A 27,275-nucleotide genomic window follows, 5' to 3' on the forward strand; every position below is an offset into this window, starting at 1 on the left:
TCAGTTGTTAGACAAACAGCCTTGGCTTTTTTCACCCGTTCTTTGTCAGATATGATTCTACTATGATTCTTTGTGTGACTGTAATTCTCCCCTTCTTCCTGTAACACGAATCTTGACCAATCACACGCGACTTTGACCAAAGACTGGGTCTGGGAGAAGGAGGACAAAAAACAAAACCAAAAATCGGCTCCTTGTTGGGAGCCGACCCTCTTGGTTCACTTCAGAGAGCCGGCTCGTTTGCGAACGACACATCGCTATCACATTCAGACACTTGACAGCGAACGATGAGTGACGCGTTTGGCCTTTACATAAACACCCCCCTTAATAAAATACGTTGTTTGGAGACATTTTCGACATGATAAAGCAACGGGACGAATGAAAGTGGACATTCAAGTGGCATTTCAATCAATATGGATTGTATTAGCTATCTATTCACTAGCTATCGGCTATCTATTCGCTAGCTAATGGCTATCGTACTATTTAGCTGGCTATCTAGCTAGCTGTCTATTTGCTATCTAACTAACTAGCTGCATAGCTAGCTATCTAACTGGCTATCTGTTTGTTGTCTATTAGCTATCTGGCTAATTAGCTGGTTATCTTGCTAGCTATCTATTTGCTATCTGTCCCGATCGATGAGAATGTTTCTTCAGCCGTCATTTTTTGAAAGTGTCGGACGTTTCGCCTCCTATCTGACGAAGGACAGGAAGCTGACGAAGGATAGGAGGCGAAACGTCGTCACCTTCAAAAAATGACGGCTGAAGAAACATTCTCATCGATGGACCACTCATGTACCACTGAGAGCTTACACGGACGTATCTGTCTCGATGGCTAGATATTAACTAGCTATTATCTAGCTAGCTTCCGGGGTGAGTGAATGCTGGCGCGTGTGGCTGCCGCTGCTCACCTACAGAAACAACTTATCCTGTGACTGTAACGTGACCTTGAGAATTTTGAAAGTCGCTTAGAAATGAAATGATGATTATTATTAGCGATCTATTCACTAGCTAGTTAGCTTGCTATCTATTTGAGTTTCATCCGGCTTGAGTGAACGCTGGCGTGTGTGGCTGCTCCTGCTCACCTACAGAAAAAAAAACTTATCCTGTGACTGTCAAGTGTCCTTGAGAGTTTTGAAAGGTGCTTGGAAATCAAATGTATTATTATTATTATTCTTTCCGTTGGCATGGAATGTCAATTTCTCCACTGCGAGACTAATAAAGGCCAATCCAGTCCAATGGAAGTGGCGCGGGCGCAATGGACTTGTTGCCCAGCGGCCATTTTACGGCAGCAAAAATCAAAGAGCCAAAGCGAGACGCCATTATTCACAAGGTCGGTCGGTCCGTCCGTCCGTCCGTCGCGCGTGCGTACAAGAGCGGCAATGAAAATGTGATTTGCGCGGTGGGCGCTCACGGCGGTGCTCACGGCGGTCGCGGTAGAGGCGAGCGACTCTGTCCATCAGCTCCCACTTCTCGCAGCAGCCTTTGAAGTTGACAAAGTTCCTGGCCAGGATTTCCTTCAGCTGCCGCACAGTCAGCGCGTCCACCTCGTCCTCGCCGGCCAAGTCCGACAGCGACGCCCGGCGGCCCGCCGCTTCCCGGCCGTCGTCCTTGGGGTCCCGCCCCTGAAGGGAGGAGAGCACATCCCGCTTTTGGGACTTTTCTCTGCAAATTGGCCAAAGTCGGAGCCAAAGGCTTCAAAGGCCAGTTCAGGCCAGAGCGCCGCCTTGGCCGCAAAGTCATCACGGAAACTAAGGCGGCGATGCCGGGAGCCGACGGCTCTTGAGCCATATCTGGCTCTTTTGATGATCGCATCTGGCTCGCCGATAAAAATCTCACTTTTTCACTCTTCGTTTCCTGTTTGGGCGGCAGTTAGCAGAAAGCGCAATTTGGATTGGATGATACTGAGCTATGGCCGTTGATGTCAAACCAGGTAAACGCCCCCTTTTTAAATAAGCCTGACGAGTTGAAAAATGATGTTGAATGGACGGAAGGATTCACCTTTGTGGAGAGAAAAGGTTCCGATTCTAATTTGCAATGAAGCGATGCCGTGAATGAAACAGTTGAATAGCAGTGGCACTTTGACGAACCCCATGCTAACCTTAGCATCAATATACTACACTATATTAGCGTGCAAGCTAATGAACAGTGTGCAGGCTAGCAGTAACTTAGCTAGCAGTAAGCTTGCGTATGTACACGGCAAATTGACTTTCATTCCGATCATTTTTTTGACCAATCATGAGGAATGGAAAAGCATTCATATTCAAGGACAAACGACACCATTTTTTTGTTTCCTAACTGACATGAGAAAAACGTTTGATAGCATCTAAAATACCCACAACACGCACTATGATATTTTGAGTCAAATGCAAAACACCAATCAAAATGACGAAAAGTGTCCCAAAACGACTTCAAAATGAGCCCAGAAATGGCGAGTTTCCGAAGGTCCCGCCCCCTTGTTCGAGACGTCACGCCAAGACGTCTCGCCTTGCTGGACAATCCAAACAATGGCTTCAGATTGGGAGAAGATGCTTTCTTGTTACGCATCCAGTTAGGAATAGGATTCAAATAGTTCTGAAGAGGAAAGTATACATGTTTGCAATCGATGAAAGAAGTCTTTCCGGGTCATTTTGAGGCGTCAAGACTGATGTGTAGCATCCTAGAAAATGCACAAGATGGCGCTCAAGCTCCGTTGGAAATGGGCTGATTTGTCTGCTGGGAATTTGTGTCAGCGAATATCAAATAGTTGTCTTGGTGCAACACACAACCATTCACCATCGCATTATTTATGTGTTTTCCTTCTAATGTTGCCATCCAGACCAAACAAAGTACCCAAAATGCATTGTGTGTGGCTTTCTCGGTCAGGGCCGTTCCAGACGTGACGTCACGTCCGGCATCGTCATCAACTCAAAAACAAGACTTCCGGAATATTCAGCGCGAGTCTTAAAAGGGCAAATCTAGCAGCTCTATGTGGTGGAATCTTTGTCAAATGCGCTCAGTAGAAAAGTCAGTTGACGAATGATGGACGCAACTTGTCGGCAGGCGTCGCTTGTCCTTTAATACTGAGTGTGATCCCAAAGTTATTTTAAATAATACATTCAGACATTTTCCCCTCCATGAGTCGTCACCTTACCGTGGTGGAGGGGTTTGTGTGTCCCAATGATCCTAGGAGCTAGGTTGTCTGGGGCTTCATGCCCCTGGTAGGGTCACCCATGGCAAACAGGTCCTGGGTGAGGGACCAGACAAAGTACGACTCAGAAGACCCCATATGATGAAAAAGACAAATGGATTTGGTTTTCCCTTGCCCGGACGCGGGTCACCGGGGCCTCTCTCTGGAGCCAGGCCTGGAGATGGGGCTCGTTGGCGAGCGCCTGGTGGCCGGGCCTACACCCATGGGGCCCGGTCGGGCTCAGCCCGAAGAGGAAACGTGGGTCCCCCTTCTCAAGGGCTCACCACCCATGGGAGGGGCCAGAGGGGTCGGGTGCAATGTGAGCTGGGCAGCAGCCAAAGGCGGGGACCCTGGCGGTCCGACCCTCGACTGCAGAAGCTAGCTCTGGGGACGTGGAATGTCACCTCTCTTACAGGGAAGGAGCCTGAGCTGGTGCACGAGGTTGAAAAGTTCCGACTAGACATAGTTGGGCTTGCCTCCACGCACAGCCTGGGTTCCGGTACCAGCCCTCTCGAGAGGGGTTGGACTCTCTTCCACTCTGGAGTTGCCCACGGTGAGAGGCGTAGAGCAGGTGTCGGCATACTTATTGCCCCCCGACTCGCCGCCTGTACATTGGGATTCACCCCAGTAGACGAAAGGGTTGCTTCCCTCCGCCTTCAGGTGGGGGACGGGTTCTGACTGTTGTCTGTGCATATGCACCAAACAGCAGTTCAGTGTACCCATCCTTTTTGGAGACCTTAGGGGGTGTGCTGAAGAGCGCTCCCCCTGGGGACTCCCTTGTTCTGCTGGGCGATTTCAATGCTCATGTGGGCAATGACAGTGGGACCTGGAAGGGCGTGATTGGGAGGAATGCCCCCCCCCCCGATCAGAACAGGAGTGGTGTCTTGTTATTAGACTTCTGTGCTCAACACGGACTTTCTATAACAAACGCTTTATTTAAACATAAGGGTATCCATATGTGCACGTGGCACCAGGACACCCTTGGTTGCAGTTCGATGATTGACTTTATAGTTGTATCATCGGATTTGCGGCCTCATGTTTTGGACATTCGAGTGAAGAGAGGGGCGGAGCTGTCAACTGATCACCACCTGGTGGTGAGTAGGCTCCGTTGGTGGGGGAAGATGCCAGTCCGACCTGGAAGACCCAAACGTGTTGTGAGGGTTTGTTGGGAACGTCTGGCAGAATCCCCTGTCAGAAGGAGTTTCAACACCCACCTCCGGCAGAACTATACACATGTCCCGGGCGAGGTGGGGGACATTGAGTCCGAATGGACCATGTTCCGTACCTCCCTTGCTGAGGCGGCAAATCAGAGTTGCGGCCGTAAGGTGGTTGGTGCCTGTCGTGGCGGCAATCCCCGTACTCGCTGGTGGACACCTGTAGTAAGGGATGCCGTAAAGCTGAAGAAGGAGTCCTACCGGGCTTATATAGCCTGTGGGACTCCTGAGACAGCTGACACGTATCGACTAGCCAAGCGGAATGTAGCCTCGGTGGTCGCCGAGGCAAAAACACGGGCATGGGAAGAGTTCGATGAGGCCATGGAAGCAGACTTCCGGACCACTTCGAGGAAATTCTGGTCCACCATCCGGCGTCTCAGGAGGGGAAAGCAGTGCACCACTAACACTGTGTACAGTGAAAGTGGGGCGCTGCTGACTTCGACTCGAGACGTCGTGAACCGGTGGGCAGAGTACTTCAAAGACCTCCTCAACTCCACCAACACGCCTTCCTTGGAGGAAGCAGTGTCTGGGGACTCCGAGGTGGGCCCTCCGATCCTTGTGACTGAAGTCACCGAGGTGGTTAAAAAGCTCCTCGGTGGCAAGGCCCCGGGGGTGGATGAGATCCGACCGGAGTTCCTAAAGGCTCTGGATGTTGTGGGGCTGTCCTGGCTGACACGCCTCTGCAACATTGCGTGGTCATCGGGGAGAGTGCCTCTGGATTGGCAGACCGGGGTGGTGGTCCCCTTGGTGTGTTCCAACTACAGAGGGATCACACTCCTCAGCCTCCCTGGAAAGGTCTATTCAGGGGTCCTAGAGGGGCGGGTCCGTCGGAAAGTCGAGCCTCAGATTGAGGAGGAACAGTGTGGCTTTCGTCCCGGCCGTGGAACAGTGGACCAGCTCTACACCCTTAGCAGGGTCCTCGAGGGCGCATGGGAATTCGCCCAACCAGTCTACATGTGTTTTGTGGACTTGGAGAAAGCGTTTGACCGTTTCCCTCGTGGAGTTCTGTGGAGGGTACTTCAGGAGTATGGGGTACAGGAGCGGCTGATACGGGCCGTTCGGTCCCTATATGACCGATGTCAGAGTCTAGTTCGCATTGCCAGCAGTAAGTCGGAATCGTTTCCAGTGAGGGTTGGGCTCCGCCAAGGCTGCCCTTTGTCACCGATTCTGTTCATAACCTTTATGGACAGAATTTCTAGGCGCAGCCGAAGCGTTGAAGGTTTCCGTTTCGGTGGCCTCAGTATAGCATCTCTGCTTTTTGCAGATGATGTTGTACTGTTGGGGCCTTCAAGTGGAGCTCTCTAACTCTCGCTGGAGCGTCTCGCAGCTGAATGTGAAGCGGCTGGGATGAGAATCAGCACCTCCAAATCTGAGACAATGGTTCTCAGTCGGAAAAGGGTGGAGTGCCCTCTCCGCGTCGGGGAGGAGATTTTGCCTCAAGGGGAGGAGTTTAAGTATCTGGGTGTCTTGTTCACGAGTGAGGGTGTGAGGGAGCGAGAGGTCGACAGGCGGATCGGTGCGGCGTCTGCCGTGATGCGGACTTTGTACCGATCTGTCGTGGTGAAGAAGGAGCTGAGCCAAAAAGCCAAGCTCTCAATCTACCGCTCGATCTACGTCCCAACCCTCATCTATGGTCACGAGCTACGGGTTGTGTCCGAAAGAACGAGATCCCGGATGCAAGCGGCCCAAATGAGCTTTCTCCGTCGGGTGTCCGGGCTCTCCCTTAGAGATAAGGTGAGAAGCTCGGTCATCCGGGAGGGGCTCAAAGTCGAGCCGCTTCTCCTCCACATCGAGAGGAGCCAGATGAGGTGGCTCGGGCATCTGATTAGGACGCCCCCGGGACGCCTCCCTCGTGAGGTGTTCCGAGCATGCCCCACTGGCAGGAAACCCGGGGACAACCCGGAACACGCTGGAGAGACTATGTCTCCCAGCCGGCCTGTAAACGCTTCGGGATCCGCCGGGACGAACTAGAAAAGTGGCTGGAGAGAGGGACCGTCTGGGCCTCCCTACTGAAGCTGCTGCCACCGCGACCCGACCCCGGATAAGTGGCAGAAGATGGATGGATGGATGGATGGATGGATGGATTCTGACATTTTGTTGAAATCACGTGCGTGCGTGTGTGTGTGTGTGTCTCCCACACCCTAAAAAAAACTTTCTAAATTGACTTTTATGGCTCTCTTTGCCAAAAAGGTTCCCGCCCTCTGCTCTATTTTTTTCCATTGAAAAGGCAAAACGAAAGGGTTGGCGCATTTCGCCGCTTCCGCCAAACGACGGAAGCGGCGAAAGCCCGGAAAGCGCTCGTGACATCACGTCCTACCCGGTTGGTCGGCCGCCGCCCGTCCAAGGCGTCGTCATCGGCGAGGGCGGTCTCGGGAGTCCCGGCGGCGGCAGTCCGGTCGGAGGCGTCGCCGTCAAAGGGGGCTTCGGACGGAGAAGGCTGCTGACTCAGGATCAGTTCCACCAGCTCCTCCTGCGCACCGGCGCCTTTCGTTAGCCAATAGCGGGGAGACGAGCGAGTACGAACGGCCGGCGCCTCTCGGGGGCGGCTTGGCCTGGAGCGCGCCTGACCGATTGCGATTGCGAGATGGCGCAACTCAAAGGAGCCATCCGAGACTTTATGTCTTCTGCAGGAAGCGCGCGTGGCTTTTCGCACCGGTGTCAAAGTCAAGGCCCGGGGGCCAAATCCGGACCGGCAAAAGCAAACGAAGCGCGTCACGTTCCACGGTGCTTGCTAAAGTCCCCACCAAAAGGTCCTATTTTCGGATTTAAAGCACATCAAGAGTCATTATTCTCCACTTTGGATTTGAAAACGAGTCCTTCATCAATTTGTGATGAGTCGTAGTCGTATGTGGGCGGCTTTCCCCAAATTCATAACTGGCCCGGAGAAGAAATCGGAACTACAATGCGGGCAAAAAATGCTACAAAAGAAAAGCGCACGCGAGTGGACGGAAAGCCGTTGACGCCTGCGTCTTCTTCCTTTGATCACCAAAATCAGCACAAATTCTATTGGAGGTCAAGATCTCATCATTGGCGGGCGGGCGCAAGGCCCCCCTCGACGCATCTGGCCCCGCCCCCACCCATTTTGGCAGCTTTTGTTTGGTCGAATTTGAGGCTGAGCGCGTAGCGTACCTTCTCTCGACAGAGATGCGTGGCCACGCGGTGCAGGTGCAGGTAGTCTCGCAGCTCTTTGACTTTGAGTTTCATCAGCTCGGCGCGTTGCGACAGGTTGCCGTGGAAACGCCGGCAGGTGTGACACAGGCGGGGGCGGGGCTCCGCCTGCGCCGAGCAGCAGCCGCCGCAGTAGTTCTCTTTGCAGTCGGCGCACACGTGCTGGCGGGCCCGGCGGACGGCCGGTTAGTATCGCCGCGTACCCGAAGCGGACTCGGTCGCTTACCTTGGCGGCGGGCGCGTCCAGGCGGCGCCCGCAAGCTTTGCAGGCGTGTCGTCGCGGCGTCGGCTGGCCGCCGAAGGCCGAGTTGGCGTAGGAGGCGGGATGCCGCTCCGCCCCTGGCGTCTCCTGATCCTCCCGGTCCGAGCACGGCCAAGGACAACACGACGCCCACATTTCTGACAACGGACGACAGGCGCATTTGTGGCGGCGGCAGACAAAACCAGACCGCAGACAGACTTTTCCCACCCAAAGGGGCAAGAAGACGGCAACCGGGCAGCTTTCTGGCAAACGCTTTTGGCCAGGCAACTTTACGGGCGCATTTTCAGACTTGTCTGCCCCGGTGCCCGCTAACTTGTTCTCATGACTTGCAGACACTACAATGTGGATGCAAAATGGCCACCGCCACTCATTCAAATTCACATTGTACATTCATACTCATCAGGCATTTTCAGACTTGGGAGCTAAGATTTTCGCCTCAAAGATTAATTTCGATCATTTATATATACACACACACACACACACACACACACACACACACACACACACACACACACACACACACACACACACACACACACACACACACACACACACACACACACACACACACACTGTGACTGGAAGATAAAGCGTCTTAAAGGACTTATAAATTCTGTTTGTGGTGTAACGTAGTGCAAGCGATGCCCACTTCACGGTAAGATCAGAGCATTGTCATCAAAATGGTGAGTGTACTTTTGCTTTTTTCAATGTTGCTTTGCCGATGACCATTTTGTGTTTGGGAGCCTTTTACTGAGCGCATCTTCATCTTTATTAAGTTCATAGAGTTGCTTGATCTGCAGCCACAAGGGGACATAAGCCAGTGTCTTCTTGTGCCGGTCCCCGGCCGGGATAAATCCAGAGGCTTGTGTCAGGAAGGGCATCCCGCGACAAAGCTTGGCCAAAACAAACATGCCGATCAAACCTCTGAAGATGGAGGACACTGATTGGCCGCGGCGACCCCAAGTCGGGAAAAGCCCAAAGAAGTAGTCGAGCACACTTTTCATCAGTCGGAGGTCATTCAGAGGTCATCCCGTCGGCATCCTGCGAGGCAAGAGAAACTCCAGCCTCTCGTTTGCTCGACGATCGACTTTTATTGTTGTTTTCAAGCCACTTTGGATTCGTGTCAGGCAAAGTTGAGGCCAACGTCGTGCGTCGTGCGTGCGTGGGAGCTTTCGTGACTTTTTACGTCGACGTTTACGTTCAAGTCAAGTGAAAGCGAGACTTTGGAGGCTGGACGTTTGTTTTTTGGGGGGTTTCAAACGGTGCGCTTTGACTTCCGCCACTTTGACGTCGAGACTAAAGAGAGCAAGGCCCTTTCAAACGTTCAAATGGCGACGTCGAGGCCATCCGAAGAGGACAACTTTGCGACCCACTTTTCTCGCACTTTCCACGAGTTGCTCCATCGAGTGCGCTAAGCTAACCGAGCTAGCGGCGCCTTCGTCACGCGACGAGAGAAGCCGAATAAAGTTTCCCGAGTTCGACGACGGCGGCCGCCGGACGAGCGCATCGACACGAAGGAGAGGAAAGAAGCAAAGAGAGAAGCCGAGCCGTTCTCACCTGACGCCACTTCGACGGCGACTCGCGAGCCAAACGGGGACGAGGTGGCCGCCGACGTCATCAAGTGGCCGCCTACGTCATCGGGTCGCACGCAGGTGGCGCGCCCGCGAAACGCAGATTGTCCTCCGCGTCATAGCAAGGCGCGATCGCTTTGATGACATTTTATTATCAAAACAAACAAATAGAAACTCGACAAAATGGTGACCTTTTGACCGCGGGAGCTTAAATACTACTACTACTAATACTAATAATAATACAATTCATTTCTAAGCACATTTCAAAACTCTCAAGGTCACTTTACAGTCATAGGATCAGCTTTTCTGTGGGTGAGCAGCGGCGGCCACACGCGCCAGCGTTCACTCAGCCCGGAAGTTACTCAAGATAGAACGCTAGCTAGCTAATAGATAGCTCATAGCTGGCTAGTCAGCTATGTCCATTGATCCTTGAAAAGTCCGTCTTGAAAATGGCTTTAATCTCCAACCAAATCTATTTCTTCTCCTCCAGCTGTTGTGAGTTGACAAAATGGCAATGAAATCAACACAAAAATATATTTGCTTATGCAGCTCGCTACAGACACAGTGTGCGCTTATCACTCGCGGCTAGTGATACGATCATTGGCTAGTCACGATCACAAAAGGTCGATAGAAGTCGTGGTCTGAGCCCTCGGGTGCTGCGCGTCCCCCATGGAGCCGGCCGGGGTCCTCCACCAGAGTCCAGGAAGCTTGAGGTTTGCGCGCAGTACCCGAGATGGCCGAAGCGGTTCCCGGCCGTGATGGCTTGCAACCGCTGGTCTAGTTTGGGGGTCGCCGCCACCACAGGCGCGCTTGGATGCTTTCCGCTCGGGACGCTCACTCGCCCTCCATCCGGTCTCGGGGAGAAGGCCCGACGCACGTCGCTGGGGCTCGTCAATGAGTTGAGACTCCAATCCCTTCCAGCCCTGCCCCCCCTGCCCCTTCCCACTGCCACACTCACCGAACTCTGAGTACACGCTGTACAATCATCCTGAACTCTATTTTTTGTTCTTTCTCACTTTTTTTGAAAGACCTCACTTTTTTGTTTTTGCATGACTACACTACGTCACTTTACATACGATACGACCTCACTTTATATTCACAAATGACATGTATTGTCAATTGTCAATTGCCTTGCACGTTGGGTCCGAGGGGACCGTCATTTCATCTGTGCCGTATGTCATGGATATTAGCAGATTTGACAAGAAAGCTGACTTTGACTTTGAGATGGCGTCGGAGCCTCGGCAAAATGCGAAAAGGCGCAAAGAAACTCAAGCGCTTGACGGTAGTGGATGGTTTGCCCGGGCGGCTCCCGGGTTGGCTTCTCGACGGGGGTTGAAGCCTTTGGAATTGAGCTGAAGAACAGCAAAAGCATCCTTGAAACTGGACCAAAGTCAAGAGCCACCAGAAGAAAGGAAATGATTGGGAAGTAGTGATGGGAATTGCGGTTCTTTTGGCTCGGCTCACTAAAAAGAACTGGCTCTTTTGGCTCCCAAATGGCTCCTCAGTTTTGTGTTTGTTTAAATTAATTAACTACCAAAAATTATGTGAAAAACAAATTACTCGTGTAAAAAAATACACTACATCATATACAGTGATACCTTGGCTTACGAACTTAATTGGTTCGCAGTGTGTAAGGCGAAAAGTGTGTATCCCCCAAAAAAATGTTCCCATAGGGAACCATTAAAATGAGAATAATCGGTTCCCAAGTTTCCATACAATATAATTTTCAACTAAATAAGCCTTAAAACTACACACAAAATACCTTATTCTATGTATAATAAATGTGCTATTGTATTGTAATGAAAGATACACTGCACTGTTTAATAAAGTGACTTGATTTACATTTTTGATGGTCATTGATGGAATGGCGTTGGAGGTCGGAGATCAGAGGGAATTGCTGTTTGGAAACAGAGTCATATTCCATAAGGATAATTAAAGGAATAAACTGTACTGTAAAATGAAGTCGTGTGCTTCCGCCCAAGATCACTCCGCCAGCCGTGGTGCGTGTGTATCGCGGAAAGTAGTGGCTTTTTCAAGGTTTAATTTTCATAAATTTGACGTTCGTAAACCGAAAAGTTGGTAAGGTAAGGTGTTCGTAAACCGAGGCCCCACCGTATTTTTTATTGATATGGCTTTATCTGTGCAGTTAGTGGATGCTAACTTTCACTTTCCCTGTGGTTATTCTGGTATGATGGTCAGCTGTTGCTAATTTGCTTTTCATATGAATAATGCTATCATGCTAACTCGTAAAATTGATAATTGAATAATAACAACAAACAGTACAATGTGATCGATGCGAAGGTTTCTTCAGCCGTCATCTGTACTTTTTGAAGTGACTTTTCTTTCAGTCAGCTCCATGAACAAAAGTTCAAAAAGTACAGATGACGGCTGAAGAAACCTTCTCATCGATGGATGGACCACTCCTGTACGACCGAGAGCTTACACAGAATAATGTATAATGTGATCACATTTGTCCACCGTACCTGTCTACACTAATCTCCAGTGACCCGCTCAAATGGCTCCAAAACAGCACGTTCTTTGTCATCTATGATTCTGGTATGAGTCTTTGAGAAAGTCTTTTCGCAATCAGAAAGCCTTTCATAGGCCAACAATGGTGAAATTTCCCGTTTGGGTTGAGAGCAGGGGTATATTTTCTGAATCCTTTGTCATCCACAATTGAAAAGGGCTGAAAATCAGGCTCCTAACTTGGTTCACTTCAGAGATCCGGATCGTTCGCGAATGCCACATGAACTTTCTATTGGGAAGGCCAGCCGCACGCCCGCTTGGAGGATTCCGTTTATTGCCGTCGTTGTCACCGACAAACAAAGAAAGCAAAGAAAGAAACACTTAAAACGGCCCTTTTATTTCTTTTGTACAGTAAGAAAGTGTCTGCGACATCCAGAACACACCAGACAAAAACCCAAAGAATGACACCCCCCCACCCGGTCCACAAGAGCGCCGAGATACGGGAACCGGTCCGCACACGGCTCGGAAGCGGGCCGGGGAGCCGGGGCGAGAAGCCGGACCGAACCGGAGGGGGCGGGTGTGGACAAGGAGCAGAAAGCGACAACTGGGGGGATGGGGAGGGGGGGGGGGGACAAGATGGCGGAAAGTGCGGCTTGCTTGCCTGCTCGGGCAGCAATTTGGACTTTGTTCTTTCTTCTGGTGGTCCACACCCACGCAAGCAAACCTTTTTTCGGCTTTTCTTTTCTGCTCTTTCGCCGTCCGCTGGCTCGCTCGGCGCCCGCCGACGCGTCACTGCTGCAATGGAAGACGCGCGCACATCAACAACCGCCACAAGCGCAGCAAACATTTCATTTCTAAGCGCCTTTCAAAACTCTCAAGGTCACTTTACAGTCACAGGATAGGTTTTTCTGCGGGTGAGCAGCGGCAGCCACAGGCGCCAGCGTTCACTCAACCTGGAAGTAACTCAAATAGATAGCAAGCTAGCTAGCCAGCGAATAGATAGCTAATAACCAGCCAATAGATAGCAAATAGATAGCAAATAGCTAGTGAATAGATGGCTAATAACCAGCCAATAGATAGCTAATAGCGAGCGAATAGATAGCTAACAACTAGTGAATAGATAGCTAATAGCTAGCGAGTAGACAGCCAACAGCTAGCGAATATCGTTAACAGCTATCGAATAGATAGCTAACAGCTAGCGAATAGATCACTAATACCTAGCAAATAGATAGCTAATGCCTCGCGAATAGATAGCTAATACCTAGCGAATAGATATCCAAAAGCTAGCTATATAGCTAATAGATACAGTAGCCAGCTAGATAACAAGATAGCCAGCTAATAGATTTCCAAGGCGTTTTGAAAATGTGTCATCTTGTCAACGTCCCCAGAATTCAAGTCCTCGCTAATCCTTTTCTTATCAGCATCATAGACGACGACGACGACGGCGGCAAGAATGGAAATCACCTCCTCTCGCGGCTTGGCGCCCCCAAAGATGGCGGAATTGGGGTTGGCCACCTGGTTGAGGGGCTCTGACACCGTCCGAGGTTTCAGCTGCAGTCGCGGCCTCTGGGCACGCTCCTCTGGAAGGGGGCGGAGACACACTGTCAGTCAAGCCCAAAGACCAGCGAGGGAGCCGTCAATCAACATACCGTCAGATGGTTCCCTGAAGTCCGACATGACTCCTCGAGGCGGCCCTTCTCTGTAGCGACCCATCCCGCCGCCGCCGCCGCCTCGCCTGTCGCCTCCGCGGCCACCTCCCCGACTCCGCCCGCCCATGTAGTCGTCGTCTCTGAAACCTGAAGAGCAGAAGCCGCTCAGGGCCGGCGGGAAGCATCGCCACGCCTTTCCCGCCGACGCCTTTTTTTGGGGGGACGGCGGATGGCGGTGGCGGCGCCAGCCAATCTGCAGCGACCAAAGAACCCCGACCGGCGCCACGGTGCCCTTCTGGTCAGATCAAAAGCAAAAGGCTGAGGTTCTTACGCCGTTGGCTCCGACTGACCTCAAGCCAACGACGCGGCGTGATGGTCATTACTAGTGACGGGAATTGCGGCTCTTTTCATAGAGCTGCTTCTTTTGGCTCGGCTCACGAAAAAGAGCCGGCTCTTTTGGCTCCTGTTTTTTTGTTGTTGCTGAAATTACTTCACTACCCCAAATCATGTAAAATTATGTTAAATAATTTTTGTTATATGGCTTTATATATATATATATATATATATATATATATATATATATATGTGCTGAGAGCATCCACTAACTTTCCCTTTCCCTGTTGTTACTCTGGTCTGGTGATCAGCTGTCACTAACTTGCTTTTCATATGAATAATGCTATTACACCAACTAGTAAAAAATGTCATAGTTGAAAAATAATAACAGCATAATGTGAGAACATTTGTCCACCTCTCTACCCTAACTACCACCCCGTCCGCCCCCCATCTCGTCACTGCTGCGTGTGTCTGTAATTCTCCCCTCCTTTCTCTACCACGCGTGGAACAGAGGACAAAAAGAGTCGGTCGGCTCCCATTTCCAGCCCCTTGTTAAGCAGCTCTTTTGGTTCACTTCAGAGATCCGTCTCGTTCGCGAACAACACATCACTAGTTGTTACAGCAGGGGTCGGAAACCTTTTTGTCTAAGAGCCGTAAAAGTAAAATATTTAGATATGTTTTTCAGTGAGAGCCACACGCACGCACACGCACGCACGGCCACTTTTCAACAAAATGTCAGATTGTATTATTTAAACTATCTTTGTGATAGTACTCACCATTAACATGAATGGCTTTCCGTTCCTCATGATTGGTAAAAATCCAGCAAGATGATCGGAATGAAAGTCAACTTGCCGGGTCCATATGCGAAGTTAGTGCTAGCTAGCCTGCACACGGCTCATTAGCTTCCACGCTTGCTCTCTGCTGTCTCTCGCAGAAGTATAGTGATGCTAACGTGAGTGTGGGGCTCGTCAAAGTGCCACTGACGTTCAACTGTTTCATTGCAAATTACAATTAGAACCATTTCTCTCCACAAAGGCGAATCCTTCCGTCTATTGTACCATTCTAGTCACTTTTTTTAACTCGTCGAGCTTATTTAAAAGGGCCGTTTACCTGTTTCAATATGAACGGCCGGTATCATCCAATCAAAATTGCGCTTTCTGCCAACTGCCGCCCAAACAGGAAACGAGCGGCAAAAAAGCGAGAAGATGTCTGTGGTTTTATCGGCGAGCCACATATGGCTCATGAGCCATAGGTTCCCGACCCCTGCGTTACAGGGACACGATTTCCTTCAATCGGCCCAATTGGCAGAAAGGCACGTCGGCGGGGCGAGCGCCCGGTGCCGGTGGACTTTTTGGAAAAGAGAAAAAGTTCACGTTGACTGGCTCGCTAAATCTTTGGGGCCGAGTGCAAAGACGGTTTTGTTGCGCCAAAAGTGGTCGGGGTCTTTTCGGGGCAAAATCCAAAAAGACTTTTTTTTTTCCGACATCATCCGTCAAACGACAGCGCGATTCCCGGCGGCCGCCTCCGCCGACGGCACAAAGACCCCACTTGAGCCGACGCCAGTCACGTGACTTGAAGCCGCCCTCTGTTTGGACGCACCTCCGCCGGGCTGATCCGTGAAGTCATCGCGTCCCCCTCGGGGGCCGGCGCCGCCCGCGCGATGTCCTCCTTGGCCTGCAGACGACACGCCCGTTAACGCCGCCCGGCGTCGGACGAACGTGAGCGACACCCGGCCTCACCTCGAGCTTCGTCTTTGGGGAAGCCAAAGCCACTCCCTCCGCGCGCTTGTCTCCGCCCCTCCGCAATGTCCACCCGAAGCGACCTGGAGCAAAAATCCTGGGGGTGCGAAAAGTGGAGGGGGGACGGGGGGGTCACAAAGAAGGCGAGCGCACGGCAAGAGCCCTTAAAGACAACGGCCGGCAAACTCACAGCGCCGTCGTACGTCAAGGCCTCCTTCAGCGAGTCCAGATCGTCAAATTCCACATAACAAAAACCTGAAGGAGGAACGAGAGGAGAGAGACAAAGGCAAAAAGTCAACAGGCTTCCACGTGGGAGGGTGGCGGCCATTCGAGGACGCTTCCGCAACATCATGGCTGAGGACGGAGGCCGCAACCTTGGCCGCGAGGGTCCACCGTACTCTCGCTCGTAAAAGCACAAGCGACGACGCCTCCGGGCAACTTGCGTCCCCAATTTGGAAAATGACTTCTACTGAGCGCAGCTGCCACAAAGATTCCGTCGCATTTTACGTTTTAAGACTGGCGCTGAATATTCCGGAAGTCTTGTTTTCCAGTTGACGTCGACATCACGGAAGGAACGCCCCTGACCGAGAAAGCGACACACGATGCATTTTGGGCCCTTTCTTTCTGTTTGAAAACATCGTGTTGATGGCCAAATTAGAAGGAAAACAACATCGATAAGACGACGGTGAATGGTTGTGCGTTGCACCAAGACGACTATTTGACACAAATCCCCAACGGACACACCGTGCGGCATTTCCAACGGAGCAAAGCAGTAGAGCGCCAGCCGAGGAGCTTGGCTAACCGCTGTCATCCTCTCAACGGGTAGAGAGTTGCTTCCAGCGGTGAAAGAGAGCAATCGTCATCATTGTGGCGCAACCTTATCGGACAAACACTCAGCTGCTGAAGCGAGGAGCTAACCGCTGTTAGCGATGGATAACCGCTGTCATTCATCCGCAAGTTCCTAACTCTTCATCTTGAAAATGTAAACAACTTTTTGCACGCACAACCAATAAACAATCTGCATTGATGTTGTAGCTTATTATTTGTTATTCATGTCCTTATATGCCACACACATATGACGGAGGTTGACGCTATCTTGCTTATTCACGGAGCTTCATATGTCGTGTTCTTCACCGGTTTCGCCGCTTATGGCATTTTTTTGATTTGAATTGATACGGAAGGACTTCTTTAATCGATTGCAAACATGTCTGCTTTCCTCTTCGGAACTATTTGAATCCTATTCATAACTGGATGAGTAACTTTCTTTCTTTTCCCAATCGGAACTCTCTGAAGCCATTGTTTTGATTCTGGAGCAAGGCAGTTTGTGAAGGAGTTTCCTGAAGTGACGTCACCAACTGGGGGCGGGATTTTCTCAATCTGCCCAGTTTTCAGCTCATTAGTGGCAGTTTTAGGACACTAAGTCATTTTGCCTTTGACTAAAAAATATCAGCATGCGTGTTTTGGCTATTTCAGATGCTATAAAAGCTTTCACTGATATCAGTTCGGAAACGAAAAATTGGTGTCGGTTTGTCCTTTAAAGGACAACCGACAAGTGGTGTCCATAATTTGTAAAATGGCTTCAAATGACTTCTACTGAGCGTATTCTAAAAAGATTCCACCGCATATAGCTATATTTCACCTTTTAAGACTTGCGCTGAATATTCAGGAAGTCTTGTTTTTTAGTTGGTGACGAGTCCGTATGCGATGTCACTAAAGGAACGGCCCCTGACCGAAAAAAAGACATTGTAGCAGTCCTTCCACCACGTCAATGTATTTTGCTGTATTGTTTGGTCTGAAAACCTGGTGTTGCACCCAAAAGCCGCCAGAAGAGGGCGTCCAAGCTCCATATAAGGAATTTATCAGCCTGTGGAAACGGAGGTGGCCACAGGAGGTCGCCATTTTGTGCCTCTTTTCTGGTGATCGTTTCTCCCCAATGTTGCCTCAAAATGGCATGGAATAAATTCTTTAATCGATTGCAAACACGGATGATTTTCCTCTTCAGAACTATTTGAATCATATTCGTAATTGGAGGTGAAAGCATCTTCTCCGAATCTGAAGCCAGTGTTTTGATTCTCAAGCAATGCAAGACGTCTTGGCGTGACGTGACAAACTGGGGGCGGGACTTTCTGAAAATGCCCAATTCGCAGCTCAATTTTTATGCAGATTTTGGACACTAAGTCATTTTTATTGTCAGTGATGTCAGTTAAGAAACAAAAAAGTGACGTCGGTTGTCCTTTGACAGTTCATTTTGCAATTGGAGTCGGAGTCGCGACTGCTCTTGCCCACCGGGGGGCGCACTCGAACGCCAAAGGCAATTTGATGCCTGATTTGGTTGTGCCAGTTCAAGCCAAAGGGAGGAGGCGACCGACAGCAGCGTTGGCCCACTTTTGGGGGAAACTGGAAAACCCCAAAACAAGATTTGATGATAGTTTCGGATGTGGTGTGTGGTATTTTTGCAAAGTGCCGCGCTGGCGCCGCTTGCAAAGTGTTCTCTCCGTGGGAGGCGAGCGCTGAAAATGTTGAAATGCTTGCTGAGGTGGTTGTGATGGGAATTCCAGGTTCTTTGGCTCGGTTCACTAAAAAGATCTGGCTCTTTTGGCCCCCAAATAGCTCCTCAGTTTGTTTGTTTGTTTTTTTTTTTGCTTAAATTAATTAACTACCAAAAATCATGTACAATTATATGAAAAACGAATTACTTGTGTAAAAAATACACTAGATCAAATATTTTTATTTCGATGGCTTGATTTATATGTGCACAGACAAGAGTAACCACAGTTTCCCTGTGGTTACTGTGGTCTGATGATCAGCTGGCACTCATTTGCTTTTCATATTCAGAATGCTATCATACCAACTAGTAAAAAATATAATCATTGAAAAATAATAACATCATAATGTGATAACATTTGTCCACCTGTCTACTAGTGATGTGTCGTTCGCGATCGAGCCGGATCTTTGAAGTGAACGAAGAGAGTCGGATCCTAAAAAGGAGCCGGAAATGGGAGTGGACTTTCCCCCCCTCTATTCCCTGCCCCCAGTCTTCGGTTAAAGCCGCACGTGATTGGTCAAGATCTGTGATAGCGGTGGAGGGGAGAATTACAGAAACACGCAGCAGTGAGGAGAAGGGGGAGGGCTTAGAGAAACTATTGCAAATTTCAAAGTGGGGAACTCTCTGCTGGATTGTTTTGAGTTGAATGAAAGACACATTTCTGGCAACTTTGCAGAGAAGCTGGGGAGGTACTGCGGGACGCATGCACTGTTTTAGAGCAGGTCACTGGAGATCAGTGTAGACAGGTACACTGGACAAATCCTATCACAATATGCTGTTGTTATTATTATCAATTTTACTAGTTGCTATGATAGGATTATTCATATGAAAAGCAAATGAGTGACAGCTGATCATCAGACCACAGTAACCACAAGGAAAGTGAAAGTTAGCATCCACTCACTCTGTGCACATAGAAATCAAGCCATATCAATAAAAATAGTTGATATAGTGTATTTTTTACATGAGTAATTCGTTTTTCCCGTAATTTTACATGATTTTAGGCAGTTAATTAATTTAAGCAACAAAAAAACTGAGGAGCCATTTGGGAGTCAAAAGAGCCCCTGCTCCTCACTGCTATGTGTGGGTCTGTCATTCTCCCCTCCCTCCTCTACCACGGATATCACGGACCAATCACATGCGGCTTTAACCGAAGACTGGGGGTGGGGAAGAGGCCAAAAAAAAAAAGTCGGCTCCCATTTCCGGCTCCTTGTTGGGTTGGGCAGCTCTCTTCTTTCACTTCAGCGATCCAGCTCGTTTGCGAACGACACATCACTATTAGGTGGCCGGCCGCCCCGCCCCCTTTCTGGATCTGGTCCACAATTTGGATGGCTTTCGGCCGCTCCCTCCGCCCTCCGCCCTGAAGGCAAACGGGTGACACGAATCGGGAGACGGCCACGACCGTGGGGATCCGTTTGCCAAGACTTTGGATCATCCCAACCGGCATTTCCCGACAAGCGGCCGCTCCCCTTTGATTGCTGTCAATGAAAAGCAGTTTTGCGGCGCGCCGACCTTTGAACTTGTCGGTTTCTTTGTCGCGCACCAGTCGGACGCTGCGTATGCTGAGGTCCTTGAAGATGCTGTCCAGGTCTCCCTGGACCGTGTTGGGCGGCAGGTTGCCCACGTAGGCGGTGAAGGGCGGCTCCGAGGGAAGCTCCTTGGCGCGCCGACCTCCGGGGGGGCCGCCGCCTCCGCTGCGGGGCCTGCGGAGAGGACAAAAGCAAAGTTGGCGCTGCCGACCAATTGCACCTTCTCCATTTTTACACTTCCAAACCAACACAGAGAACGACGACGCAGATCTTTTTTTCAAATGCGACCTTCACGTCCAAACGGGAAACGGAGCCCTCGTGCGGGCGCGTCCGTGTCTCCTCAAAAATCCAACATGAAAATGTCCCCATTGTGGGAATACGACCGGAATGTGACCTGAGAGCGAGCTTTGAAAGGCCGGCTGCCTAGCTAGCTGTCTATTTGCTATCTAACTAGCTAGCTGGCTGCCTAGCTATAATTGGATTGGATATGCCTTTATTAGTCTCATAGTGGAGAAATTTACATTTCACAGCAGCAAAGTGATGAAAGGAATGGAAGTAGAAAAACAAAATACATGAGCTGTAAATAACCACTATACGATCACACGTTGTTAATTCTCTTTTGTTATCTACAATGTTTTGCATTTGAGAACAATCTCGAGGAGATTCAGGTTACTCACAAGACGAAACCCATGCGACTTCACCCATCCCTTCTGCCATACTGTGTTGCAGAAATAAAAAGACACATCCACGCGTCTCGTCTTCATTAAGACGGCAGCATCGTGGAGATGAAGACAGTCACTGTGGTGACACCCGTCACATTGGCGTATAATAATAATCATAATAATTTGTTTAATTTATAAGCGCCTTTCAAAACTTTCACTTTACAGTCACAGGATATTTTCTCTGAGGGAGTAACAGCGGAAGCCGCACGCGCCAGCGTAGCTATCTATTTGCTTATTTGCTATCTAACTTGCTAGTTGGCTACTTAGCTAGCTATCTATTCTCCATCTAACTAGCTAGCTATGAGTTATCTATTAGCTAGATAGCTAACTTTCTATACGAGTTATTTAGTAGTTGAGTGAACGTTGGCGCGTGTGGCTGCCGCCGCTCACCCGCAGAAATCCTGTGACTGTAAAGTGACCTTGAGAGTTGATGAAATGTATTCTTATTCTTCTTATTAAAGGTTCTCGTCCATCCTTGGCGCTGGGGAGGAAGCCAGCTGGCAAGAAGGCTTTGCATGACTGCGCTGCGTTATTTGGAGAAGCATTTGTGGCGCCATTTCGCCACGCAAAAGCGCCATTTCCAGGACACGGGGCAATGAGTTGGCCTCACAGTTCGTAGAGAGAGAGAGAGAGAGAGATCCAGATGCTCAAGTGCTGGTCGCCAATCAACACTCTTGTCAAGGCAAACCAGCAAAAGTCATCCTCAATTGTATTTACATTTTTCTTGATGAAAGCATAACGTGCGCATCTGCACTAAGCTGTCTGCATTTCCGCTTTTTTTTAAATGCTTTCAAATCGTTGGGAACCCTTTTGACTAAGAGAGCCATAAAAGTCAAATATTTAGAAATGTTTTTCAGTGAGAGCCGCACGCACGCACACACACACGTGATTTCAACAAAATGTCAGAATATCTTATTTAACGCATTCTTCCCGGCAAACGACTACAGTCTCCCGTGTCACGCCTCCAGTCGGGCTGAAGCGATAGCAAATCATGCCGGATGCCGCCGACAGGCGGGCCGTGAATGGATGTTAACCCTTTACGGACGATTGTGCTTCCAGATCGAGAAAATGAAAGGTAGTGCCGACTGATTGGCACAAGTGACGTGTCCCTTTAAAACAGATTAGATGCAGCTCTCCTTCTTGCGCAACACAATGTGCTCTCCTCCGCCTTCAAAGCGCCTTCTATTTTCGTCATGGATGAAATACTACGTAAGTCTATGTTGTAACTATTTTAGGAGCTATTCAGAAGAGCTTTACCTTGATACTAAATTGCATAAACTAACGCTAACTTGTTTATTTACAAATAAGGAGTGTCCCCAATTCGGAACATTCGGCGTGCTAACGCTATTTTCACGATGATATTGTCGATCCTGACTTGGTACCCGATGCGAATAATTGTAAGTGAATGGTGCGTTTTCCACTCATAGCAGCACCTCATAGCTTTGCATTCTCAACGGAGGTCCATATGTTCTTTTTCTTTCTAAAATACCCATGTAGTGTATATCTTTCCAGATGCTGATGAGAATGAAATAGATGAGCATGTTGATGAAGACATTTTGGCATCTGACACAGTCGTGCGTGACTGTTGCATTGATGAACTTCTATCACCATTCAAACACTTTTGGGCTGATCAACCACGTGCTTCATACGCTATCTCCAGGAAATCATTCAAATGGTGCAAATACCTGTTCTGGTTTCTAGTGGATATTTGTATTTGCAATGGATTTACACTGATGAAACTCTCTCCAAAGCATCAAGTTTCATTCCTTTCATCACTTTGCTGCTGTGAAATGTAAATTTCTCCACTGTGAGACTAGTAAAGGCATATCCAATCCAATCCAAAACCAAAAAGGTCGCCTTCGAAAAAGGACTCGGTTAGAATTCAGGACAAACTGAGCTCGTCAGTTGTTTGGCAATTACGGAAGGAAAAGAAAAAGAGAATGCATGAAGGAGAATGGCACCGTTGCCCTCCTTCATTGGCCAGTAGAATTGGATAAAAAGAGAACGTGTAAAGAGTGGGCAAAGAAGACAATTAGTCGCGAGCCAAGACCAGGTTGTTAGCAATGCAAGGTGAACCTATGCATTCCATGTTTTAAACCATACCACAAATAAAAACATCCTGAATTATTTTAAATGCATTCTAGGTTTATTTCATGCATATGTGACTTGTTGTGAATGCATTTGGTTGTAATTTGCAGGTTTTGGAGAAAAAAATATTCATTAACATTGCAATAATTTTCTAAAACTTCAAACAATTTCACAAAAAAAACGTTGTTATCTTATTGTATTATATGTTATGATAGTGTACTGAAAGTTTCATAAAGATTGAACCATAAATTAAGAAGTTATAACAGTTTATTTGAACACACGTGTTAGTTCTGAATTGCCTGCTGAAGCCTCTCAGGGAGCGCACGACAAAGCGAGGCTGCGGGGGAAGAAATGCAAAATGTTTGCGATCATACTCAGCATTCATACGAAAGCTTTTCCATTCCTCATGATTGGTAAAAAAAAAAAATCCAGACAAACTATCGGAATGAAAGTCAAAGCTACCGCTAGCTAGCCTGCATACTGCTCATTAGCTTGCACGCTTGCTTTCTGCTGCCTCTCGCAGAAGTATATTGACGCTAACGTTAGCACTGCTATTCAACTGTTTCATTCATGGGATTGTTTCATTGCAAAACAGAACTTTTTCTCTCCACAAAGTAGACTCCTTCCGTTCATTCAAAGTCAATTTTCACTAGTCAGGCTTATTTAAAAGGGGGTGTTTACCTGTTTCGACATCAATAGCCATAGGTCAGTATCATCCAATCAAAATGGCGCTTTCCGCCAACTGCCCCCCAAACAGGAAATGAACAGCGAAAAGCAAGAATGTGTATTTAGTTTTATCGGTGAGCCAGATGCAATCATCAAAAGAGCCAGATATGGCTCAAGGGCCATAGATTCCAGACACCTGAGCTAAAGGAAGCTAACGGCGGGCACTGAGACTTGGTGATCTCATGTTTTGAATGAAATTGTGTCTAACCCGGAATGGGGTAGAGAAAACCGTCCTCATTACAGCTAAACCCCGGGATGAGAATGACAAATGAGAAAAAAGTCTGAAAAAAACAGACTGTACTGTGTGTGTATATATACACACACAATATATATATATATATAGCTCTTGGGTAAGAAGCGAGACGTCCGACACCTTCAATGATTTAGACAAAATGTCAGAAAGTGTTATTTAAAATAACTGTGTTAATACTCAGCATTGATGAATGGTTTTCTGTTCCTTGGTAAAAATCTGAGTTAAAATCAACTTGCCAGGTACATACACAATGTTACTGCTAGGCTCATTAGCTTGCACGCTTGCTTTCTGCTGCCTCTCACAGTAGTATATTGACGCTAACGTTTCAAAGTGCCATTGATATTTTCATGGATCCTATTGTTTCATTGCAAATTAGAATCTATCACATTAGAATCTGTTCTCTCCACAAAGGCCAATCAACTCGCTTGTTTTTTTTTACTCGTCCGCTTATTCAAAATCAACGGCACCTAAATCAAGATCATCCAATCAAAATGGCGCTTTCCGTCAGCCTGCGTCAGTATCATCCAATCCAAATGGCGCTTTCCGCCAACAAAAGCCCAAACAATAAATGAACAGCGAAAAAGCCAGAATACATATTTCGTTTTATCTTCTCAAAGAAATGCGGTGGAAATGTGTCATCCCTGCACACGTGGCCGCCCAGCGACGACTGGATGGCGGGCCGCAAATGGTCCCCAGACCTCAGTTTGGCTGCCGTCGGTATCCGGACTTGTTGGCAAGGGGACGAATTCAAGTGCAAAGCGCCGGAAGCCACGTTCGTTGCAAGGGCGACACGTTGCAACGTCGTTGGCGAAGCACGAGACGATACAAGAAGCGCCTCCACACCGACGAAAACAACTCCAATCGTGAGGAGGAGCGCGTCTGCGGACGACTGCGGCGCGCTTGCATGCTAGCGCGCCGCTAGCGAGGCGCGGAGGAGAGTCGGGAGACGGCGCAGAGGCCACGCGGGGCGCCGTCGCCGATTCCCGGCCGACGAGCGGCTCGCTTGGTGCAGCTCGACCGTTAGCGTGTCGGCTCGTTAGCATGTTAGCTCGTCCAGGACGGCGAGCGCGCCGTTTCCTCGCCGGCCTCGCGAGACCCCGAGCGGGCCTGCGAGCAAAACTCGAGACCGAAGCGGCGCCGCGGCGAGTCGGTGCGACGACACTCGTACACACTCACCCTCTGTTGCCGCCGAAGCTGCTATAGGCCCGGTCCCGATCGTCGTAGTCGTAGTCCGCCATTACTGCTTCCCGACGTGGGTTTGTGTGTGTACGCGGGGGTTTGTGTTCCGTGGGGGGCGGGGCCACAATGAGGGGCCTCGACGTCACACGAGGAAAACCTGAAGGTGTCCGCGGCGCGCCCGATACCCACGGCCGCGAGCCACGCGGATGACTCAAAACTAAACGAACCACAGCGATTTTGCTTCTGTTTTTCTAACTTTTTTTTTTTATCAGCGATGTCGTCTCTGTCAATTGTCGGATGCATTTCACGTTGGAACAGCATGCGTAGTGAATGAAATGTCCAACTATTTAGGGAAAGAACTAAGTAAACTTTATTTGTATAACACTTTTCATAGGTAAAACCACAGAGTGCTTCACAAAATTTAAAACAGTCATAAAAACAATACACAAAAAAGTGCAAGTGGAAAATTATGCAAGCAGGAAACAGCAGTTGGTCAAACGCCTGTTTAAATTAAAAAAAAAAAACGTCATTTAATGATTTTCAAAAGAAAAATAATGAACCTGCTGAAAAATGAAGATTTGTGTCCATAAAAATAACTTGCACTTGTTTGGAATCATAGTGCGGATTTATTCTCAAAAAGATCTAATTCAAGTCATTGAAAAAGAAAAACTGCTGGGGGGAAAAAAATCTTCAAATATCGTTTTATTCTTATTCTAAACCAAGTCATTTTGCAGTTAATGAGACACTTGGGCTTGACCTTCACTGAGGCTCTTTAACATTCTCGGTAGTCTTGGGGGGACATCATTGCTGCGATCAAGCCCTCTGTCTCTCTTTCTTTTATACGGAATGCACTTAGAAAAATGGGTCCAAATCTCACGCGGTATGAAGCGGCGACGTGGACGAGTTGACAAGTGGAGTGTCATCCGCTGAAACACGCGATCAAAGAAAGTGTAAATACTGTTGATACGTTTGTCTATAACTGCTATCCCATAGTTGACCAGCAGCTGGCTGTGCTTTATTTTCTTGACATTCATTACGTTGGTTTGTCGTCACTTCCCGTACAGGTTTTAATTTCTGCGCTTCTTTACTTTAGTTTCATTTTACTGAGAGGACAGTGAGAATGGTCATGCTTTTTTGCTGTACTGTTTAGCAAGGAAAAGATAAAAAGACGAAGCTCAAACCTTCCATTTCGGAGCAGAAAGCGGGCAAAGTGGTTTGGATGATTTGATTGCATACGTTCAAAGTCCAAATATTTATGTGTACATAATAGCTATATTTTGTATACAGTGAGACCTCGGTTTACGAACCCCTTGGCTTGGCTTTTCGGTTTACGAACGTTACATTTATGCAAATTTTACCTTGGCATACAAACTATTTTTCGGGGTACACACGGAGCTGCCACAATGAGCGATGTGTCATTCGCGAACGAGCCCGTTCTCCTAACAAGAAAACGGTGGCCTCTGTTTTTGTCCTCTATTCCCACCCCCATTCTTCGATTAATACCACGTGATTGGTCAAGAACGCAGCAGTGGGGGATGGGCTTACAGACAGAGAGAGAGAGAGTGAGGCAGTTCTCCAAAAAACAAACTGGCGTCTTTGGTTAAAGCGACGTGATTGGTTAAGAACCCAGCAGTGGGGGTGGGGGGTTAAACATTAAAGAGACAGGCAGACAGACAGAGAGTGAGAGGAAACACACACACACACACACGAAAGGGAGAGGACAGAGCTTGAAACAAAAAAACAAAAGTGTGAGTATCTACCCCGGTCAAGGATGACGCTTCGTACTGATGTCACAACGTTTATTGTGAAACAGCGTGAAAACTACAAAGGACATTGAAACGACAACATTACAATAAGCTCGACAAAACATTCAGTCAATAAGGAAATTAATAACGTAGCGTGTGCACCTTGTTAACCGAAAGTAGATAAACGTTGACGTAGACTTGAGACTGTCGTTCTCTATGTAGCAGTTGCTCTGCTTCTGTCTCTCTCTCGCATTAGTCTCCTTCCGTCTGTCTCGCCTTACTCGCTTTTATCGAAACACATGACACGGAAGCGGAAGTGATCGTGACAAAACATAAAGTATCGAAGACGATTTAAGAAAAACACACATATAAAGGTTTGCCTAGAAGCATTAAACACTTTTACAAAGTGTACAAAGTCCAAATAAATTATATTTTTGTTGTCATGGCAACCAATGACAAGATACCCGCCAGTTACCGTGAGATTGTGAGAATAGTGAGAAATTGGATAGAAAACAGTTAAAATATCCCATCAATCAGGCTCCACAAATAACCCGCACAAGTCATCTGTACACTTGATGTAAAACCCAGCTAAACAGAACACAATTGATGAGGAACTAGGTCAAATTATCGCAGAGAAGGCACCTACAAGGGATCATTCCTCACGATGGTGAAAGAAGAAGGCTACGTTCCTCATCAAGTGTTTAATGCTAAGAAAACCGCACAATCCATTCCATCACGCCATTAAGGACCATCACAAACGTCAATAAAATGACTTTATTGTACAGTACAGTTTATTTCATCATAATACTATAGCACATTTATTATACATAAAATAAGGTATATGTGGTGTAGTTTTAAGGCTTAGAAAATTGGAAAGTAGAAAATGATGTTTTATGGGGACCTTGGAACAGATTATTCTGTTTTTAA

The 27,275-nt window shown here is 48.4% G+C and overlaps 2 protein-coding genes across 4 annotated transcripts in view; both read right to left on the reverse strand.

The window, feature by feature from the left end:
• rffl (ring finger and FYVE-like domain containing E3 ubiquitin protein ligase) overlaps nucleotides 1-10,385 on the reverse strand; it is a 13,720-nt gene extending 3,335 nt beyond the window's left edge. Inside the window, exons 1-5 of one of the 3 annotated variants that reach the window (XM_089014021.1) lie at nucleotides 9,364-10,377; nucleotides 7,771-7,943; nucleotides 7,506-7,706; nucleotides 6,694-6,846; nucleotides 1,408-1,618 (exon numbers count right to left, since the gene is read on the reverse strand). In XM_089014021.1, coding sequence (XP_088870147.1) covers nucleotides 1,408-1,618; nucleotides 6,694-6,846; nucleotides 7,506-7,706; nucleotides 7,771-7,943; nucleotides 9,364-9,424 — 799 coding nt within the window. In that variant the 5' untranslated portion in view covers nucleotides 9,425-10,377. Of the gene's footprint in view, nucleotides 1-1,407; nucleotides 1,619-6,693; nucleotides 6,847-7,505; nucleotides 7,707-7,770; nucleotides 7,944-9,363 lie in introns of all 3 variants that reach the window. The other 2 variants (XM_089014022.1, XM_089014023.1) reach the window with 2 other exon arrangements.
• A 1,834-nt stretch (nucleotides 10,386-12,219) lies between these two features.
• eif4h (eukaryotic translation initiation factor 4h) lies at nucleotides 12,220-24,753 on the reverse strand. The gene is made up of 8 exons (XM_089014024.1): nucleotides 24,601-24,753; nucleotides 19,619-19,809; nucleotides 15,755-15,819; nucleotides 15,565-15,661; nucleotides 15,425-15,499; nucleotides 13,493-13,639; nucleotides 13,308-13,423; nucleotides 12,220-12,638 (listed from the first exon to the last, which is right to left on the reverse strand). The coding sequence occupies exons 1-8, from the start codon at nucleotides 24,660-24,662 to the stop codon at nucleotides 12,633-12,635; spliced, it is 759 nt and encodes a 252-aa protein (XP_088870150.1). The 5' UTR covers nucleotides 24,663-24,753; the 3' UTR covers nucleotides 12,220-12,632.
• Nucleotides 24,754-27,275: the final 2,522 nt, after the last annotated feature.

The sequence above is a fragment of the Hippocampus bargibanti genome, linkage group LG14, assembly GCF_051943395.1.
Source record: "Hippocampus bargibanti isolate YZ-2025 linkage group LG14, ASM5194339v1, whole genome shotgun sequence".
In the NCBI taxonomy this organism is placed as follows: Eukaryota; Metazoa; Chordata; class Actinopteri; order Syngnathiformes; family Syngnathidae; genus Hippocampus; species Hippocampus bargibanti.

What these genes read in the sequence shown, in the direction of transcription:
- eif4h (XM_089014024.1), bottom strand. Translation starts at nt 24,662, where the DNA reads ATGGCGGACTACGACTACGACGATCGGGACCGGGCCTATAGCAGCTTC. An exon ending in AGCTTCGGCGGCAACAGAGG is followed by an intron (nt 19,810 to 24,600) that starts GTGAGTGTGTAC and finishes TCCTCTCCGCAG; the next exon opens with GCCCCGCAGCGGAGGCGGCG. An exon ending in AGAAACCGACAAGTTCAAAG is followed by an intron (nt 15,820 to 19,618) that starts GTCGGCGCGCCG and finishes TTCCTCCTTCAG; the next exon opens with GTTTTTGTTATGTGGAATTT.